The sequence below is a fragment of the Molothrus ater genome, chromosome 8 (assembly GCF_012460135.2).
Source record: "Molothrus ater isolate BHLD 08-10-18 breed brown headed cowbird chromosome 8, BPBGC_Mater_1.1, whole genome shotgun sequence".
Classification (NCBI taxonomy): domain Eukaryota; kingdom Metazoa; phylum Chordata; class Aves; order Passeriformes; family Icteridae; genus Molothrus; species Molothrus ater.
Window position 1 is genome coordinate 14,867,570 of NC_050485.2, and position 19,464 is coordinate 14,887,033.

At 42.1% G+C, this 19,464-nt stretch overlaps 1 protein-coding gene across 1 annotated transcript in view; it reads left to right on the plus strand.

The window, feature by feature from the left end:
* Positions 1-19,464, plus strand: part of CDHR1 (cadherin related family member 1) — a 43,296-nt gene that overhangs the window by 17,702 nt on the left and 6,130 nt on the right. The window contains exons 10-16 of the mRNA XM_036385698.1: positions 2,611-2,711; positions 4,446-4,649; positions 7,679-7,831; positions 11,912-12,076; positions 14,142-14,209; positions 16,679-16,907; positions 17,796-18,050. Coding sequence (XP_036241591.1) covers positions 2,611-2,711; positions 4,446-4,649; positions 7,679-7,831; positions 11,912-12,076; positions 14,142-14,209; positions 16,679-16,907; positions 17,796-18,050 — 1,175 coding nt within the window. The remainder of the gene's footprint in view (positions 1-2,610; positions 2,712-4,445; positions 4,650-7,678; positions 7,832-11,911; positions 12,077-14,141; positions 14,210-16,678; positions 16,908-17,795; positions 18,051-19,464) is intronic.

The window sequence follows — 19,464 nt, forward strand, 5'->3', positions numbered from 1 at the left end:
ATGTTGCTGATTTGTTAGGCATCAGTGGGCTGCTTGTCATTTCAGAAAGTGTAAAGGGAGATGCATTCACTCTTCTAAGTATCTCTATCACTTAATCTGCGAGGTGAGATAATTCATTGGGAGACCCAGACATGGCATTTGGAGGGATATTTTTATTAATACAGTGATAAAAGAGGCTAAACGGTCAAACCTCCGATTTTTTGGAATAAATTATATTTACCAGTGAAGAGACATTGGCTGTACACTGAAGTGGAAGAAAACAGATGTTATCAGAAGATTAATGCTTTCCATGAGCTATTCTGAGAGTGTCTGTCACACATCTTTTAATAGCATGAATGTGAAAGTTAGTGAATTGGTGATTCATTAGCTGGTGAAGACAACAGCTTAGAGCAACTAAACTCCAGGCTACAGCTTCAGGGATTATGAGTTTTATACAGTCTCCCTTCCAAAACAAGGCTTCTGTAGCAACTGGGCACCCCAACTCACAGGTGTGAAAGATCCCAAAACTCCTAAGAGAAATCTGAGGTGTTGTTGAAGAGCTATGGAGTAAGTGCTTCATTGTGTTAAGTGATCTAAGCAGCCAGAACAGAGAGATACAGCTGAGTTTTTGTTGGTGTGGGATGAGACCCATGCTGAGGTTCCTTCTTAATGTGAGGAAATAAACAGGTAAAAGAAAGGTAGAAACATCAAGGAAAAGAGAATTGCAGAAGACAATGATAGAAAATGAGAAAAGGTAAAAAGAAAGGTACAAAATGAGGAGCAAGAATAAGTGGGATGAAAATAGACTAAACAAGGGAGAAATTAAATAAGGAGAACAAGTGAAGGCAGAAGAACCAGGGAAAATGTCAAAGGGGAGTAAGATTAATGAGAAAAGATACTGGATTGCCAAAGAAAATAGAGAAGGACCAAAAGGGTTCTCTGGGATAAAAATAAATGATAAGTGTTTAGGAAAGAGTGGGAAAGAAGATGGAAGGGGATAACAGATAAGTAGAACAAAATATAACTTAATGGAGAGCAAGCTTTTCTCATGCCCATTAACAAAGGGCTTTGTTTTTGTGAAAAAAGAGGGGAAGGGAATATGCTTTTAGTGCATAGAAAGTTGAAAAACAGAGAACAGAAGATTGCAACACGTTTCTACTCCTGCACCTCAGACATTGGCATTATTTTTGACAAGCCATTATTCCAATAACTGCAGGCTGGGATGTTAAAGGACAAGAAAACACTTACAGCAAACAGGAAGTTGTTTGTTCTTAATAAGCCTGTCTTATCCCTGGAGTGTGGAATAATGATAGGAAATGCTCCAATCTTCTAAACATCTGGAGGAACACCAATACTGCTACATGTACTCCAGGTTACCAGTTTCCCTGGGATAACTAGACAATAACACAATGTATGGTGGTTTGAAACCACTATTGACTTAAGCTTCCTCTCAAGCAGAATGTATTTTGCAGGCCAATGTATCTTAATAATTGGGTATTGTGAGTCAATATCTGTTCAATGTTGTGTCTAGAGTGCTTTAATGAAGTTGCAGTTATTGTAGGTATTAGCAGAAGAGGATACTATCAAATGGTTTAAAAATCAGCATTGGAAATGAGTTTAAGAAAAATGCTGGGCTTTGGGGTCATCATCCTTTATTTCTGAAGCCTTGATCTCCTACATTTAAAGGGATTTCCTCTCTTTTCCTTTCAATGGTAGACTGCCACAAAGCACAGGATGTGGCCAATACTGTACATGAGGCAGCATCAGGGCTGCCCTTGCTGGGCACCAGCCTGCCCTTGGCTGTGATGTGAGATGGTTCCTGACATCCTGCTGAGACACTGCTGCCCCTCTGCAAGCTGGCATTTGCTTCAGCACAAACAGAGCACTCTCAATAAGCTGCTGCCTGGAACTGCTATTCTCTCCAGATCAATGGAACTTGTGTAGCAGTAGCAAAGTCAGCCTGCAGCCCTGTCCTGCCTCTGTCAGACTCTGCCTCAGTTCAGAAACCTTGGGGCTTACCCCAGATACTCCAAAAAACCCTTTTGTTCAGGGCAGCCTTGCAACAGGCTGAAAGCTTTTTTTTGACCACTCAGTGTTTAAGACCAGAAGACACTTCTCCTGCGATGCTGTCTGAGGGAAGTGACTGTACTTCTTTTTGACAGATTGTCAGACTTCTCACCTTAGCTGATATAAGTGAGAGAAATGTTCTTGTTTCTCAGAGACTTAATTAAGCATTTGCTAATTACAATGACAAATGTCTATTTTTGTCTAAACCAGCATATAAAGAAGGCAGCATAATAAAATTAATACCAAATTTGCATGCCTGGATGCTGAGGCTTGAGGGAAGCCCAAGCAGGATGAGAAGAGGAAAATGCTGACAATTGCCCATAAGGGAAGAACTCCACTGAGCTGTTCCTAGAGGAGGAAGCCCTTTTAGGCCCTCATCTGTGTTTTTGTCTCAGACCAGTGATAGAAATGCTTTGTTTTTGAAGAGTGGCTTCAGATCTACTGATACATATGGATACACATATGGACAAAGATGTGCTTAATGAAGTGTACAGTTGATTTGCCCATGCTTGTTCAAAGAAAGAAAGTGTGGCATGTAACCAGAGCATCTTGGTTTCATTGCAGGAAGTGAAGGTTCATTTGAAATCAGCAACACAACTGGAGCCATTTCTGTGATAAAAAGCCCAAATCACCTCAAGAAAGAAGTGTATGAACTAAAAGTTAAGGTAGGTACTGTGGCCACTTTAATACTATTAGTCTAAAATGCCATGATTGTCTAAAATGGTTCAATTTATAGCTGACTTTACCTGTTTCAGAAACTACCTCCCATATTTGAGCAGAGTGCCAGATAGTATAAAGCAGCTCTAATTGCTAATGTAGGGATATTATTGTTGGGATATTTAGTATCTCAAATTATTTCTTTCAAATAAAATCCTCTTGTCCTAATTTCATCTCTGAGGCTAGAAAATCAATGTCCTTTACAGTCCATAGATACCTGTTCTCTGTGTTTCCAGATTTTATTGCTAAACTGGGAATTAATATCTTGAAACCTCCATGTTATGAGATAGGTAACAGTCAAATCTGTGATTAGTATTAGGACTGGGCCAGATCATGCAGTGTCATATCAGCATTCACTCCTGAGGCACTCTTCAGCCACACACAAACACACGCTCACACCTTGATGAGCTAACACCTCAATGAGCCAGTACTCATGTGATAGGCTGTGTTATTTTAAGCAGTTTCTAAAGAAAAAGTGTTTAAAAATGCAGAATTAAATTGTGAAGACTGTATCCGTTTTCTCCAGCATGTTGGAACTGCACATTATTGTTGTGATAAGGACAATAGTGGCTTAAAGGCTGCTTTGAGGAATTGCACACTGCCAGAACCAGTGTGTAGCACCCCCAAGGGCACTTGCTTGCTCCTGGGCTCAAGCAGGGCAGGTACAGCTACAGCTGCCTGAGAGAGCAAGGATTCTCATGGGCTCAGTTAAACTCAGGCACCATTTCTTCCTCTATCAGCTCTGCTTCACTGCATTCTGCTACCACTCCCCAGATGCAGAATGGGTTAAAGCCTTGCAAGCTTTTCTGATCTCCTAATTATGTGTGTGGTGACCCAGAGCTCATGCAGGCTGCAAAAGCTGCTAGAGGAACCAAAAAGGTGTTATATTACCCAGCATATACAGTGACAGACACCTCAGTTGCCAGACTAGTGTCTTTGGAGAAAGTGCCTTTGGTTTTGAGCCCTTTGAGCAAAAAGGCATGTTAGATATAGCTGTTGGGACAAAAATACCAGCCAGTTTCTGTCCTGGCATAAGAAATGTCTCAGGTTCAATCCAGTGAATCAGGCTGCATGTTGCGGTTGATGAAACCCAGACAGATTTGATCTCATGGTTCAGAAAAATACCTAGGTTTGCCTGTCTGCCTAAACTATATCCACCTTAAATTAAGCTCATCTAAACACCACAGCAGAATTTTGGAGACTAAATCTCAAAAAAAAAAAATAAACATGCACTTTTTGATATTTGCCTAAATGCCACAAGTACAGTTTTTCTCACAGTTTTAAAGGCTGCAGTCCTTGCAGCAATGAGACAATGAACTGCCTGTGGTACCACAGCAAATTTAAACATTGTCTTCCTTTTCTATTCTATCAACACTTTAGGCAAGCAATTACCTTGCCTCTATTGGATTGCTTTTAGAGAACTGTTTTCATCCAGAGTGAATTACTAAGATGACAAAATTAGAGGGAGAATCAACTGGGGCTCTACTGGGACTGGTTTATTACCATAATCTTCTAATCATCATAAACTTCAGTGTGAAACGGACTCAGGTTTTAGAGAAATATAAGCCTACGACTCTTCCTACAAGTTAGAGTGCTTTGTACATGTGGAAGAATACCTGAACATGAATCTGAAGAAGGAGAAAACTGCTTCATCATTCTTTTCTTCCTCTTGCCTGCTGCAGGCATCAGAAGTCAGTCAGGAAGGTGACATCTCCGAGCACACCTTTGCCCTGGTGACCATACGGGTGGTGGACCTCAACAACCACCCACCAACCTTCTATGGAGAAAATGGGCCCCAGAACAGGTTTGAGCTGACCATGTACGAGCATCCCCCAGAGGGTGAAATCTTACGGGGATTGAAGATCACGGTCAATGATTCAGATCAGGTAAATGGAAACTAAGCAGACTTTGTTTTCCTGTCCTATTTTCCTAAAGACTACAAAGAGCTCTCAGATGGAGAAATGTAATTTTAGAAGCTCAGCTGTTTCACCTGCATTCCCTAAAAGCCTAGGACAGACAAAGCAGTGGTAGGGTCCAGTACCACAGAGAGACTGGATCCAGGAGTTCAGTTAGTCTGTCCTGTACTGTTATGCCAATGGGAAGGATGGTCCTAGACCTGCAGCCCAGGTCTTGTGGCAGCTGAAGTTGAACAATCCTTATGAACTTCCCTAACTGCTGGTTGTGTTCATTTGTTGCCAGTATATTGTCTGTGAACATACTCCCTTTGAAGATTTTCTTGGAGGTTCCAAGCCCTTTAGTAACTTCAGGTGCAATTACTGTCTGCATCTTCTTCTGGCCCTTATGTTACAGTCAGGGTCTGCAGTGCATGCTTTGATTAATCATTCCCACTGGAATTATATTTTTATGTACTCTTAAAAATTATGCCCTAGCCAAACGAACTCTTTTCAGATCAAGGAAAAGGAAAGAAGATTCCATCCATCTCAGCCTGCTGTCTAACTGACCTGTGATACCTGTAGGTGCTATGGCAGCATAGGGACCCCTAAGCTAAATACTGTATGAATGACATCCATCTGAATTAGCCTCAGGTTAGGTAGTGACAAGAAGAAAGCTTGATGCATCTGACAATTGTATTACTATTGGAAAGAACTCTCTTCTGTAACTGTGCTCAGTATTGTGCTGGTTTGATGGTATTGTATGTTATCAAACCCACTGGCTTCTTCCCTCTCCCTCCTGCTGCTCTGCAGCGAGCAGATAAATGACTGCTTTCAAAGCAGTGCTATGTCTATCCTGCTATTGTCATGGGGGATGGTGCTGCAGAAGGGGAGAAACAAAACCCATCTCTTCTCTTTAGAGACAAAATATATATCTAGGCTGACAAAATATTCAGGCTGCAAGTTAGGCTATAAAATAAGCAGAAAACACTGATAAATACACTGTATAGATTTCTCAAGAAGCTTCCTAGTATAGCGTAAGGCATCACTCTGGGGGGATGGGTGGCTTTTCTTCTAAGGCAGAGAATGCAATGTTTTCCCTTCTATCCAAGATGATTCTGTAGAGAAGAAAATTAAACATGTGTCTGTCTCTGCCACAGCTGCTAGAGACTCTTTGTTTTGGAGGAGTGGATGAAAAAAGTGAGGAGGAGGAGGAAGCTGTGGTTAAGGTCTGGTTTAGGCCTACAGATTGATGGAAATGCCATGCTTACTTGCAAGAAAATGATACAGAAATTTCTCTCCCAGACCTCTTCAGTGTGGCTTAGAACTCAGTGCTGCTGTTCCCTCAGTCATTCCTGTGTCCCATGGCTGTCTGCTTGGAGGCATGCAGCAGCATGGCTGGCTCTGAGCAGATCTGGGTTCCACGGACATCAGTGGCAGAAATCACTCAACTGTTGGAGGGAGGCAGTTCTCTCCCTGTCCCATGCCACCCTTCTAGTCATGTACAGTCCCATGTGCCACACACTTTGTATGACTTTGTCTGACTGTATTGTCAGACTGTCCACTCTTCCCATCAGCACCATTTTCCATTGCCCAGCAGCTGTGGCTTTGTGTGTTTGGCTTTACCACCCAGCAAAAGAGAGCCCATTATCATCTTTGTAGTTGGGGAGTGGGTTTGTGTGACCAAACAACACAGACCACTGAGTTTGGATCCAAGGTCATTCTGTTTCCATACTGCTGAATCCTTTTTCTCTTGACATGAGCTAGGGCTGCTCAAGAACTGCTCATAACAAGCTCTCCAGGGATACAGCTGAAAGTAAAGTTGTCCTGTTTGAAAGTTATTATTAGAAATTCATCATCTCAAGATTCATGCTACAGGCAGAGCGTGGCACCAGGCAGGCAGTGAATCTGGCTGTTTGTCACAGTGTAAACATGACACTGAGAAATTGGTGAAGCCAGAGAGTTTGGTGAGGTAGGCTCAGTTCCTTTTCACATCTTTCCTGTAAGGCAGAAATATATGGATCCCCCTTTCATCTTTTCTCTTACATGCTCCAGTTTGGTTTAAAAGAATTAGCCTGGCCAGCTGGCTCTGGCTCACTCTCCCTACTTGCATACAAGTGATGATAACCTTTTAGATACTGCTGCTTCCCATGTTCTCTCTGGCTAGAAGGTTTATCTGTGTAAGGGGATTTGCCTTCTCACTTCACCTGGAGCTGTCAAGTGTGTGTCAGATTTTGTCCTGTGCAAGTGGAGCTCCTCTCTCCTCACAAGTGCGTCAACTTCAAAAAGATTTGATGTTTGCATCTCTGGGCTAGCTTAATCCAATCAGTGCAAAATGTGATACTCCACCTCTGTTTGGAAATTGCCTGTCTTTGTGATTCTGCATCTTCATCATGAAGAACAACTCACACAGCATATGAGTTATTAGGACACAGGCTGGACATGGGAAGTGTTCAAGGCCAGGCTGAATCGGGCTCTGAGCAACCTGGTCTAGAGGGAAGTGTCTGTGCCTGTGGAAAGGGAGTTGAAATGTGGTGATGTCAAATGTCCCTTCCAACCCAAACCATTCTGTGAGGCTGGGTTTGTGAGGTTGTGTTGTCCTTACTGGAGCAGCTCAGTTGCCTTTCCTTGGCAGGAAGCAGGAAGAGGCAGGATTTCCCTGCCAATATGCACGTGGTGTCATCTCTGTCTAGCTCCCAGTATGTGGCACAAAACCCAAGGCTGCTTGCCACAAGACTCCTCTCTTAGCCCGGCCTGCTGCAGGGTTTTTCCATTATGACTGAAAGAATAACCAAGCCTGTCAGTCTATTTTAAGAAAAGCTGTGTCTGTCTTGTGACTAGGGCTGGAGGGATTATACAACTAAGCTTCTTAGTGATCTCCTGCCCAGGGGATGGAGAGTAGAGGGCTCTCTGCAGGAAGGCTCGTTCTCATTTCATGTAGTTTGAAGAAACAGAGCAATCTAGGCTGTAAGAAACCTGACATTATTGAAAACAATCAATGTCATATCTGCTTTTATCAACAGGGAGCCAATGCTAAATTCAACCTCCGTCTTGTTGGACCTGGTGGCATCTTCCGAGTGGTTCCTCAAACTGTCCTGAATGAGGCTCAGGTTACAATAATAGTGGAAAATTCTGCTGCCATTGACTATGAAAGCTTCAAGGTGTTAACCTTCAAGGTACTTCTGCTTTCCAGGTCCTCTTTTTCAGTGTGTACAGTACGAGTATGATGGCTTTTGTATCTGATGTGATTTAGCTTCTTAATCCACCCAGAGCTGTCTGATGCATTATCAGAGACATGATAGTCCATGTAAGGGAAACTCATTTCTGCCTCTGGTTCACCACCTTCACAAGGTTTAATGGATGCATCTGTGGACTGATTTAGTCCAGTCAGTGCAAAATGTTGATTTTTTTGTCTCTCTGGAAACTGTACATGTTGGTGGCTCTGAATCATTCTAGACTGAACCCTCAGGGTGTTATTTCTGCACTCACAATGATACATTCACAGGATGAAATCCTAATTTCTCTGCAGCAAGAACTTTACCTACTTAGTGCTAAGTAATTTGATTCACGATCATGCTTTTGGATGTTGGCAGCCTGAAGACCCCAGCTGACTGGAAGATAATTCCCCAAAATTGCTCACTGCCTTTGTCAGAGTCTATCTATCTATGTGGCCATTTGCAGGCTGACCTGAGGCTCACCCACGCTCTAAACCAGCCCTGCAAGAACCAGTTTAATCCAAAAGCTGGAACCTTGCATTATCACCTTCCCTGATGGATTCTTTGGCTCATCAACAAGATAATTAAGTAGCCTGGTTTTCTGTCAGCTGCCTCTGAAATTGAGTGTAGATGTTTCAGTTCTGACTGCAAAGAACTGCATAGACAATCCCTGTAATCATTTAAAAAACTGCCAAAACAATCTAGCTGAGAATTAACATATGCTAGTTTTGTAACATACAGAGAGGGGCACTTTTTGCACAATCCAAAAGCCAAAATTCCACAATTTTGTTCTCCCCCTTGCTGTATGGTTTGCTCTGTGTCCTCAGCAAGTTTCACTTCAGTATGTTTCAGGCCTCTTCTTGTAATGTTCCTAAGCCATTTTGAGCTTTATAGGTTATAGATGCTACAAAAATATGAGGCATCATTACTGCATTAAAGTGGAAGATTCTGAAAGGGCCATAAAGTGCTACTGAAACTAATTATAACAAGCACACATTTATTCAGGTTAAACTACCAAAATATCAGTAAAGGAGTTACACATGGCCTCCTCATGAATGCCAATAGAAATCAAAGTAGTTAATGTGATTGCCATGAACACCAAAAGAATTAATTACCAGGAAAAAGGATATATATTTTTATAGCTTAAGCAGTTTTTTTGTTTTTTTTTTTTTAATTATTTCTACTGGAGAAAGACTTTCCAAAATTATTTCTACTGGAGACTATAAGACTTGGCTTAAAAAGTGCAGCCTTTTTCTGGATTCCAAATGGAGAAGGTGCAGATGGATGATATGGTTGCAATGTATGGCAGCAAATACTTCATAAAGATCTCATTGCTGGCTTCACTTTCCTGCAAAGTTCAAATCACTTCCTACCCAGTTTTAGTTGTCAGCGTAGTCATTCTGGTTAGAATTTTGGATGAAATATATTTCTATTTAATGTGGATTTCACAACAGCTTTGAGAGGTTATCTTCAGGGTTTTGGGTTTTTTTCTGTAAGCAATGATCCCTCTCCTCTAGTTCATCTTTGAAGAGTAAAATGCCAGAGAGTAATTAAAGCTAATTTGTCTGGGAGATGCACTGAAAAACTTTCTGAAGCAAAGGCTGCTAGAGAAACCTATCTTCCATTTAGTGCTGGCTCTTAAATGTAGGTGGTAGTCAGGAGTTCCTTCATTTTCAGCTAAGAGCTCAAATGGGTTTCCCAAAGTATGGCAGCAGTGGTAATTCACATATCTCTGCAGTCCCTCTGCCACAGGGGCCAGATATTGCTGTCCCACCTTGTTATGGGCTGCCATGATTTGGGGGCAAACCTCCTGCCTCCATCTCCTTCAGCATCTTGCCTTGGCAGGAGCCTGGACATGCTGCAGACACTCACATCTACAGACTGGGACCAGGTGAGGCTGATTGTCTTCAGCTGCCAAAATCAAACTCTATTTCAAAAATTCACCTACCACTTTTAAGATTGCATGTCAGTTTGCTCTTCTGGCACCTAAGTATGAATTGTTTATATGTAGTCCTGTGAAGTAATAGTTTTACACTTTTTTTTCTCTCTGCATGATACAAACAGTACAGGTCTGCATAAGACACTGCAGGCAAGTGAGCTGACAAAATTTCCTCCCTGAAGGAAGATGTTGTCAGCATGTTGACATGGCAGGACTGTGGCTGCTTAAAGGAGAGGGAATAAAAATGAGTGTAGAAAACATAGTAAAAATACTGAACTTTCATAAGTTGTATTAAGATGGGCTGATTGCTGCAGCAAAGATGTTATAATTTAGTAATAGCTCCATGTGCACAATCAGCACTAAGATTTTACCTCTGTACTGCTTTAGAAACTGAGATTTCTCATGAGGAGGTTTTTGCTGATGTCTGCATGGCTGTCCCTTCAAAAATTTCTTTTGCTGCAACACCACCTGAGACTCCCAAACACAGAAGTTTGGGAGGTCACAGCAATGGAGTGACCAGGCTCCCCTTTTGGAGCAGCATTAATTAATTGCAAGCAATCCCTCGAGATTCATTTCTTCTCTTTATTTCCAAACATTATAAATGTCCACACAGCAGACACAGCTCTAGGAGATGACACTGAGATAGCCATTTCCCTGTCTACTTGAACAGCTCCCCATCTTCTGCTTTAACCTGGAGGTGACACGAATTGTCCCAGTCTGGCAGAGCAGAGCCTTGAGCCCAGGGTGTCCCCCAGGCACTCGGGGGTGCCACTGGCTGGGGAGCATCACTCACCCTCCCCATGGTCCCTGCACAGGAAGGATCAGCTCCACAGCTCCCAGGGGAGCAGGGGATGCTGTGGCAGCCCTGCTGCTCCTGCCAAAGCTCCCTTAGGCACTCCCTCTTTGTGGGAGCTCCTGGGACACGTCCCCTAGCAATTAAAACCCCTGCAGCCAGATTTCTCAGCTCAGCCTCTTAGATCTCAGTTCATGTCCTGCTCAGTAGTCTATTCGTGGTGTGCTGTCTTCTCAGAGCCCTCCTGCTTTGTGCTAACTGTGTCTCTGCCCAAGCATGAAAACCAAACATTAGACCATTGTTTTTGGTGTTAGCCATTTGGGCTCAGCCCCCACAGAGCCCAGGACTGATGGCCTAGTGCTGATCCTGTGTGATGCAGACACCTGGGACAGACCCTGGGAAGGTCCCAGTGGATCTCAGTACCCATTGTTGAAACTGCTCTTTCTTGCTGACAGAACCACCACAGACCACCTGAGCTTGCTGCTCTACCAGCTGAGGCATCCTACTGATGCTCCCCAAATGCAGCAGATTTTGCTCAGTAAGGAGCAGATAGATACAGTAAATACTCAGTTTACTCTATGTGATTGCCTGTCCTTTCAGATGAGCAGTTCTAAGAATGAGTGATGTCAGAGAGCTCTGTTCTCCTCAGAGACAGTGAGGCAATTCAAAAGCCCTCATTTTATCTGATGAAGTCCGAATCAGCATGAGGCAATGAGGGTAGAAGTGCCATGAAGTCAGTAGTACAACTCTTCACAATCTTTGGGACATGGGATTCTACTGTACATGCTGGACCATCCAGCATTTGGGGTGGGAGTAATGCTGCTTCAAAACAACTGGTTCCCTCATCTTTTTACCCTGTTTGGTGCAGTTTATTGTTCCTGACTTCTTTCTTGATGAAGAACTTCCTCTGCAAAAGATCACAATAGTTTATGTGCTTATTCAAAATAATTCAGTGCTTCTGTTTCCCAAAGTTCTAGGAGCTGCCCAGGGATGACTGACAACTTCTGTTCTGGTTTTTGGATGTGTGTTGGTTAGTTATGACTAGTCACATCTGTCACTTGAAGTCTAATATGAATGCACAGGGTTTGAAGGCCTCTCCCCACAGTTTGACTGCCCATCCTCAAGCAAGCACATACAAACAAGCCAAGGCCGCACGCTGACCTGGCTCATCATCTCCCTGGTTCTGAGCTCTCTGACCTATCTGCTCCAACCAGACTAAAATGCACTGATGTGCCACAGATGGTGGAGGAAGCTCCTTTAAGAGAACTAATAGCTGCTTTGTAGTGATTTCTGGTTTTTCTCTTCTTAGCTTCTTGCAATAGAGGTGAACACACCGGAGAAATTCAGCTCGACGGCTGACGTGGTGATTCACTTGTTGGACACCAATGACAATGTCCCCAAGTTCTCCTCTGACTACTACATTGCCAGGATCCCTGAGAACTCCCCAGGGGGCTCCAATGTAGTTGCTGTTACAGTAAGTTTCATTCACTTCTAAAGAAGTGTTCTCTTTTCAGGGTGTCTGTGGAAACAATTCAAGTACCTTAAAAATAGTGGACAGGGCAAATAACAAATCTTACTCAACATTTGACTTCTGCACCAAACTCCAATTATTTTCCAGAATCAACCCAAAAAAATCACTTTGGGAAAAAATAAAGTTTTGACAAATATTATTTAGAACAACATGAGCCATCTGCTTTTAAGACAAATCACATGGCCCTTGAGTATTAAGAAAGCCTCAGCCAAATCAGTGTCCAGTGGGAAGATTCAGTTATGGCTAAGTGGAATTGGATTTACTGGATTTGCTTGCTTAAGTATGAGTAAAAAGAAAACAAGATAGCTGCTTAGAAGGTATTAGTCACCTCCTCTTGGGAGGAACCTGGCTGCTAAAGGATCATGAAACAGTTAATGAGGGCAAGAATATAAAATGAAAGTGCTTAGGACTGGGAAAAAAAGATCCCTATGTATGCATCTTCTCACAGTGGGAAAAATATGCCTATGGATTTTCCAGTATCTTGCATTTTCATACAAAGAAAGTTAGGGTATTACATGGGCCCTGAGTGCTGGAGGAGCATTTCCAGCTGCTTCTCTCTAATGCAACTGCTGAGATTGGAAACAGCCCTCATGTCACAAAGCCAAGAAAGCTCCTGGCCACCTGGCCTTGGTGGGGGATGCAAGTCACCTTGCAGAGGCCACACAGGTAAGGATGGTGGAGGCAGGTTGCCAGAGATCTCCAGCAGAAGCTGGCAACATGTAAGAAAGATGATTAAATAATCAGAATAATAAAGTGCTGAAGGCAAATTTTAGCAATGGAAGAATCAAAGAACTGAAATATAAACAATAGAGAAAAGGTTATTGCATGAAACTAATAGGAAATCTATTACAGACTCTTAAACATAACTATCTTTGAGGTAAGAGGAGTAAAAAAATTCTAGGATGTGGACAGCAAAAAAAGAAGAGATTTAAAAAATGTTTGCAGAAGCAATAAAATTTCTGAGCCAAAGTGCACAGGAACGTGTAGCTGAAGGAGGCCATGTAAAGTTTAGTCATGTGCTGTCAACTCAGTACTTGACCCAGATTCACAACTATATGTGAAAACCTAAGATGTTTCAAGTACTCAGAATGGCAATTCTGGAAGAAGTCCCAGGTATGCAGATGTTTTAAGTGAAGTTAGACAGTATTAAACTAGGCTGTGGTCAAAATCATGGGGTTAGAGAATCTGACAAGCTCATGCCAAAGAACAAAACTACACCTACCAGTAGGGCTGCAGATGTGTTATGTTGATCATGCAGGAATCAAAGACATTGTTCCAGTTGTCAGATATTTAAACAGGGGGATGAATGAATCAACCAGCACCACCATGAATTTTGATGGCCAGATCAATAGTGTAACACCTCCTCAGAGCTATCAGAGGAGCAGGAGCCTATGGAAATAGCTGCTACCAAATCAATAGCTTTCCTAAGCCTGAGCTGAGAAAGGAAGCCAACAAGAGCATGAAACAAAGATATCATCTGGTAGTAGTGTATGCATTATTAAAAGTCACACAGGCACAAGAGTGATTAAAAAATAAACAAAGCTGAAACACAATGTATAGATTGAAATATTTGTTATTCATTACTATAAATTGACTTAATTAAACAAGCAGAAGCTTAAAAATACAATATAAGAAGTAAATAATTTTGTCTAGGGAATATTCATTAATGTTTAACTGATAATTAGGAGGGTCTGAGAGCTGGCAGTGTGTTCATGTCACTGAGATTATCTCCATCTCCATCAAAGGAGGGGGAGGTAACTGTGGATGGATGGGGCCATCTAGCGTCACTCTCTGTGCCAGAGCCCCCGGCACAGGGACAGCATTCCTGGGGCTGGCAGGGACATTTCCTGGTGGTGGGTTGTGCACTTTCTAGGTGCATATTTGCTCATGTGGTTTCCCACTAAAAATGTGATGGAAAAGAGAGTGAAAAGCATTTGGGCCTGTTAAAATAAAAATGAAACAGTTCTTTTTCCATTTTAGTAAAGTAAAACTCTCTTCTTTTCTTAAGGCTACAGATCCAGATTCAGGGCTTTGGGGAGAAATCAAGTACTCTATCTATGGAACAGGAGCAGATCTGTAAGTAACAAGTAAATAAATAAAACTACATAACCTCTGAGCAGAGTTGTAAAATAATTTTAAAAGAAAGCTAGCAAGCTCATTCTTGGTCTGCTCATTTCCAAGAACATTTATGCCATGTTCTTTGTGAGTTCTGTGAACTACTACTGTGAAGCTACTGTGATCATTAAACATCTATTTCATCAACCCAAGGAATTCTACCCACAAACCCCCAAAGAGATACAAAGCAGCTAAAGTATCAATACACAGGATTTGTTCAATCACCATTTGAAAAATACTTGTAAGAGAAAGAGAGATTTTGGTCTAGTTGTGAAAAGTCAGTTCTACAGAAAAATAATTTCTTGGGTTTTTTCCCCTTCCCTTTCCACATGGCTTTACAAATAGCTCTTGTCAAGATAAATCAAGGGAGACAAGATATTCAAGGATATACACTTCAGCTTTGGAGGTCAGCTGCAAAGGCTGTTAAAAGCCTTTCATATACTTAAATATAATAGTCCTGCATCAGGAAAAAAGGAATTTGATGCTTACTTGATTTGGTAATAATGCCTCCCTGTCTTTGGGAACAGTGCTGAGGGTAGAACATGTTGAAACACTGGTTCCTTCACACCATGTCCATGGTGGAATCAATGACATGGCTGTCATAGATATTCCTGCTGCAGCCTGCATTCTGCAGGGCAGGATGCTGGAAATGAATGAAAAGCCTGAGCTCTTCAGGCACTCATCTCAAGAATCTTTTTTCCTCTGTACATTATCCACCTGGAGCTAAAGCTGAACTCTTCTTGTTAAGGTGAAAGCCATTTAGGAGGCACAATCAAAGTCCAAAATCCAAGATGTTAAGGGTGAACCACTTCTGTAGCCAGAAGGATACACATTTGGGAGCATTTCCACGATGGATTATTTTGAGCCTCTTCACTAAGTCTTTAAGCTAGCTGCTAACTGCACAGAGAGAAGCAAGAAAAGGTCATGTCATGCAGGCAGACCTCTTAGGTTTAGAATGCAGCAGCTGGTGGAAAGAAGCGTGAGAAGGTTGTTGACAAAGGATTTAGGGGAAAAAAAATATAAGCACAACTTTATTCTGATTGGCATTATGGGGCTGCTCAGATTCACTGTTCTTATGCTGTTGAATGAAGAAATTATGATGTGAACTTTTCCTTTTCAAGTGTTTTTGTTTGTTTTCCTCCTGCTAGAATGGCATCACTCTGCAAGGCTGGATTGATTTTTCTAGCCCTGGCACCTCTAGATGTGCTGAACACACAGTTTGATGCAAATAGGAGAATTTCAGCTAGAGGCACAATGTTTCTGTCTTGGATATTACATCAGTGGGTGTGCAGTTGTGTGGGCAGAAAGATGAGTTGTACTGGAGTAAGAGAAATAGTGTTAAATGTAGAAGATGAAACCCATCTGATGGCAATCCTACTTTGATAATCCAAGCTGCCAGTGGGAGCACTTCTATTCTTCCCCTAAAATGAGAATGATGAGAGTGCTGTCTGCATGGTTAGGCTGGGCTGGGTGCTGAGGAGGCAGCACAGGCACTGTCTCCTACACAGCTATTCCCACCTACAGATCCTGGATTTCATCAAAACTTGTATTTGTATTTAACAGGGTTATGAGAACAATTGAAGACTCTAGATTGCTAAATGCCCCTTTTATCATCACTCTCAATTGCATTCAGAGCTGGAATACAGAAAATATTTTGCTACCCTGTACATTGATCAAAGGAAATATAAAAAATTTAATCTGTTAAAAGCACTCCTGCTTGGAGCCTACAGTGGCAGTCCATTTTAAAAAGACACTTTTTTGGTGTCTTCTCTATAAATCCAAACTTTGGGCTGACACTTTTGACAGTGTCTCTATAATTACAAATGTGTAAAACTGAACTTGCAACAGATAAATCTGAACACCCACTCCATCCTAGTGTCAGTCTATGGAAAAATGGTTATTTTTGGAAAAGATAATTTACTCTGTAGTTTGGAGATTTAAGAGCAGATTTTTTTCCTACCCATTCTGAGAAGTGAAGACCTTAAATATGAGATGCATCACACTTCTTTTAGATATTTAGGTGACATAAATCAATCTTAATTTATGCAGGACTTAATCTATTACACTGTACTTTTAAACTGAAAAAAAAAGGTAAAAATATAGGCTTAATGTTTTTCCTTTTAATGCAAGAAAATCAATCTGGGAGAAGGCCATCACACTGAGCATTTACTGAGGACAAAGACTTTTAATGGAAAATGCAGCTAAAATGGCACAAGAGAGAGAAAACTATGAGACACTGATAGTTCTCAGGTTTTCAAGCCTAAAGGAACTAGACAAACACCAGGTAGAGTGAAAGATTTGGAAAGAGAGAGGAATTAGGTGAAGAGTACCAGTGTCTGGGCACAGCATTTCAGTCTTTACAGCCTGGAGCAAAGGTGGCATCTAAACATATATTAAGTGAGCAAAAGTCTTTCCTTGCTTCTTTTCCAGGTTCCTAATCCACCCATCAACAGGTATAATTTACACCCAGCCCTGGGCTGTGCTAGATGCTGAAGTGAACTCAAAGTATAATTTCTATGTGAAAGCAGAGGACACAGATGGGAAATACAGCTTGGCTGAAGTGTTTATCACCGTGCTAGATGTCAATGACCACTCTCCAGAGTTCAATGAAAACATCCAGGAGAAGACAATGATCATTGGGTCACCAGTGAAGATAGAGGTGAGAGATGGCACCGTGTGTCACAAAGCAGAGTGCTTTGGAAAAGCCCTGGCTCTGCTGTTTACTCTCAGGGGTTATGATGAATGTCTGAAAGTTGTCTTTTCTTGCAGCTTTATTTTGCACAGCCATTTGGATGTAACAAATGGATTAAAGTGTAGAATTATAGTATTTACTGACTGCTGAGAAGGAGAAATAAATTCTATAGGCAGAATATAAAGTCCTGTTACAGCATTTGAACAATCAGCTGGGGGACAGTCCTGGATTATACAGTGATCACAAGAAGCCCAAACAAGATAAGTGAATGAAAGGGTTTTGAACACATAACCTTCCTGACACCCCTTTGTGTTCAACCACACAACTTAGTTCCCTTCGTTTTGAAGAACCATAACCAATAATCCAGTGCAGAACAGAAGGTGAAAAAATGCAATAACTCATTCCCAGGCAGAACATCCTATGTTACACATATTTAAATGCATACCATGAAGCCTGATCACACAACACCTAATGTTAGCAGTTTATTCTGACAGAGCACAAAAATTAAGGCAGCTATAGTTTATGGCATGGAGCTAATCCCATTGTTCTTTATCACTTCACATTTGTCCCCCACACTGTGTGAGAAGCTCCCAGCTGAGGACCATTTGCATTCTACAGATAGGTTACAGTTCAGTTTTTCCTCTGATTTTATTTCATCTCAAATAGAAGTAATTTATAAAGAAAGGAGCCTAGTCCTGCTGTTTTTCACTAGAAAATGTAGCCTACCTTCCAAAATTAAATGAAAGCAGCCCAGTCATGGCACAGATACTATCAGAAGTGAGTGATCAGAAGGTGTTTGTCCTCAGGCAGAGATACAAACAATTACACCTTTGTTTTTCACACTTCCCCTACCAGGCTATAGACCAAGATGCAGAAGAACCCAACAATATTGTGGATTATTCCATCATGCAAGCAGATCCAGCCAATGTGTTTGACATAGACCAAAGCACTGGGGAGATCAAGCTGAAATCCTATATCCGATCTCTGGACATCATCCACAACATCACAAACAATAAAGATTGCATATGGTCATTGGTGGTCCAGGCCAAAGACAGAGGCTCCCCATCCTTCAGTACCACAGCAGTTCTGAAGATTGATATCACAGAAGAGGTAAGCAAATGTTTTAGAAAAGTCCTTGTGGGAGACAATCCCTGAAAGGCACCAAAGGGTAGACATTGCTTGCTCTATTTCTGAGACTTTCTTGCCAGCTCTGTTTTGCAGAGTATTTCTATAGCCTTGTGGTGAAGCTGGATTCTACAGCCACAAATGTGAAAGATATTTTGATCAGAAATATTGCAAAGGTACAAAGGTAGGAGCATAATATAGCTGGGAGATGAGATTTTGTTAGAGATTGTTAGATATGAATTAAGGTCTATGGACTTCTGAGAGTAATGGTAAATCCCGACTACTACATTTCTGCTGTTTTATTTTCATCCAGAAGAAAAAAAAATCTTTTTTCCCTTACAAAAAGTGAGTGGAAAACAGCTGGGGTCAGAGTGAACTAAATCAGAGAAATCAACTTAAGTGACATAGGAAAAGTGAGAAAAAACTTGACAGAAATGCTTTAAAGTACTTTGAACTTTGGATGGGAGTTCAATAATTGCATTATTAGCAGATGAAACAAGAAGACTCTAAAACAGTCTTGCACATGTAGGTTGAGCTTTTCCTTAGTCCAGCTTTTAAGTCAGCTGAAGAACAAGCAGGGACTTATGGTGTGCAGCACATGCTTGCACGATTCTTATTTATTGTAACTGCCTTGCCATGCCTTTAACTAGGTACCAGCAGGGAGGAAATGGGCTTTAAAGCAGATGAGAAACACACCATTAGCCTGACAGTCTCTGGACCACACACATAAACAGGACAAAGATGCAAATCTTCCAGACAGCAGCTGGCCTTCTCTTTGTTTGGTCACAATGCTCCCACTGCCCTTAGGTCTGTTATAATCTGTCTCTGTTTTCTCCATCTCCTTTTATTCCCCTGGTACTCTGAGGCACATTCACATGATAGTTTTCGTACACAGGTCAGAGCCTGCTGGCCTGCCAGGGGACTTGGGTCTGCCCTAGCAGGGCAGTGCCTGGCATGGGGCTGCCTTTGGGGCCAGCCCTGTGAGCGTGGGCTGGGCTTGCTGCTGCAAGGCTCTGCCACGTGGAGCTGGGGGACTCTGCATGCAGGGTGTCTGTCTGTGGTGAGTCTAGAGATTTAGCTGTTCTTACAGATACAAAGGAAATGCCCTGCTTAGCACTTGGATTTCTCATGGAAATGAAGTTTTGGTGGGTTTTATACAACAAACAAGAATTGCTGCCCACAGCCAAGAGCGGGAGTAGTTGCCCTCCCTGCCTTGCTTCCAGGCTCCTCACATGCTGCAAGTTTCAGGAGTGCATGGCAGCAGGTGGACCCAGGCACAGCCCTAAGGCATGTCCCTGCTGGTGGCCACCAGCCTCCCCTTCCCTCCTGGGTGAGCTGGAAACCTCTCTGTCAGCATGTGGGGCTGATGGGTGTGAGTGGAGGGAGGGTGTCCCACACC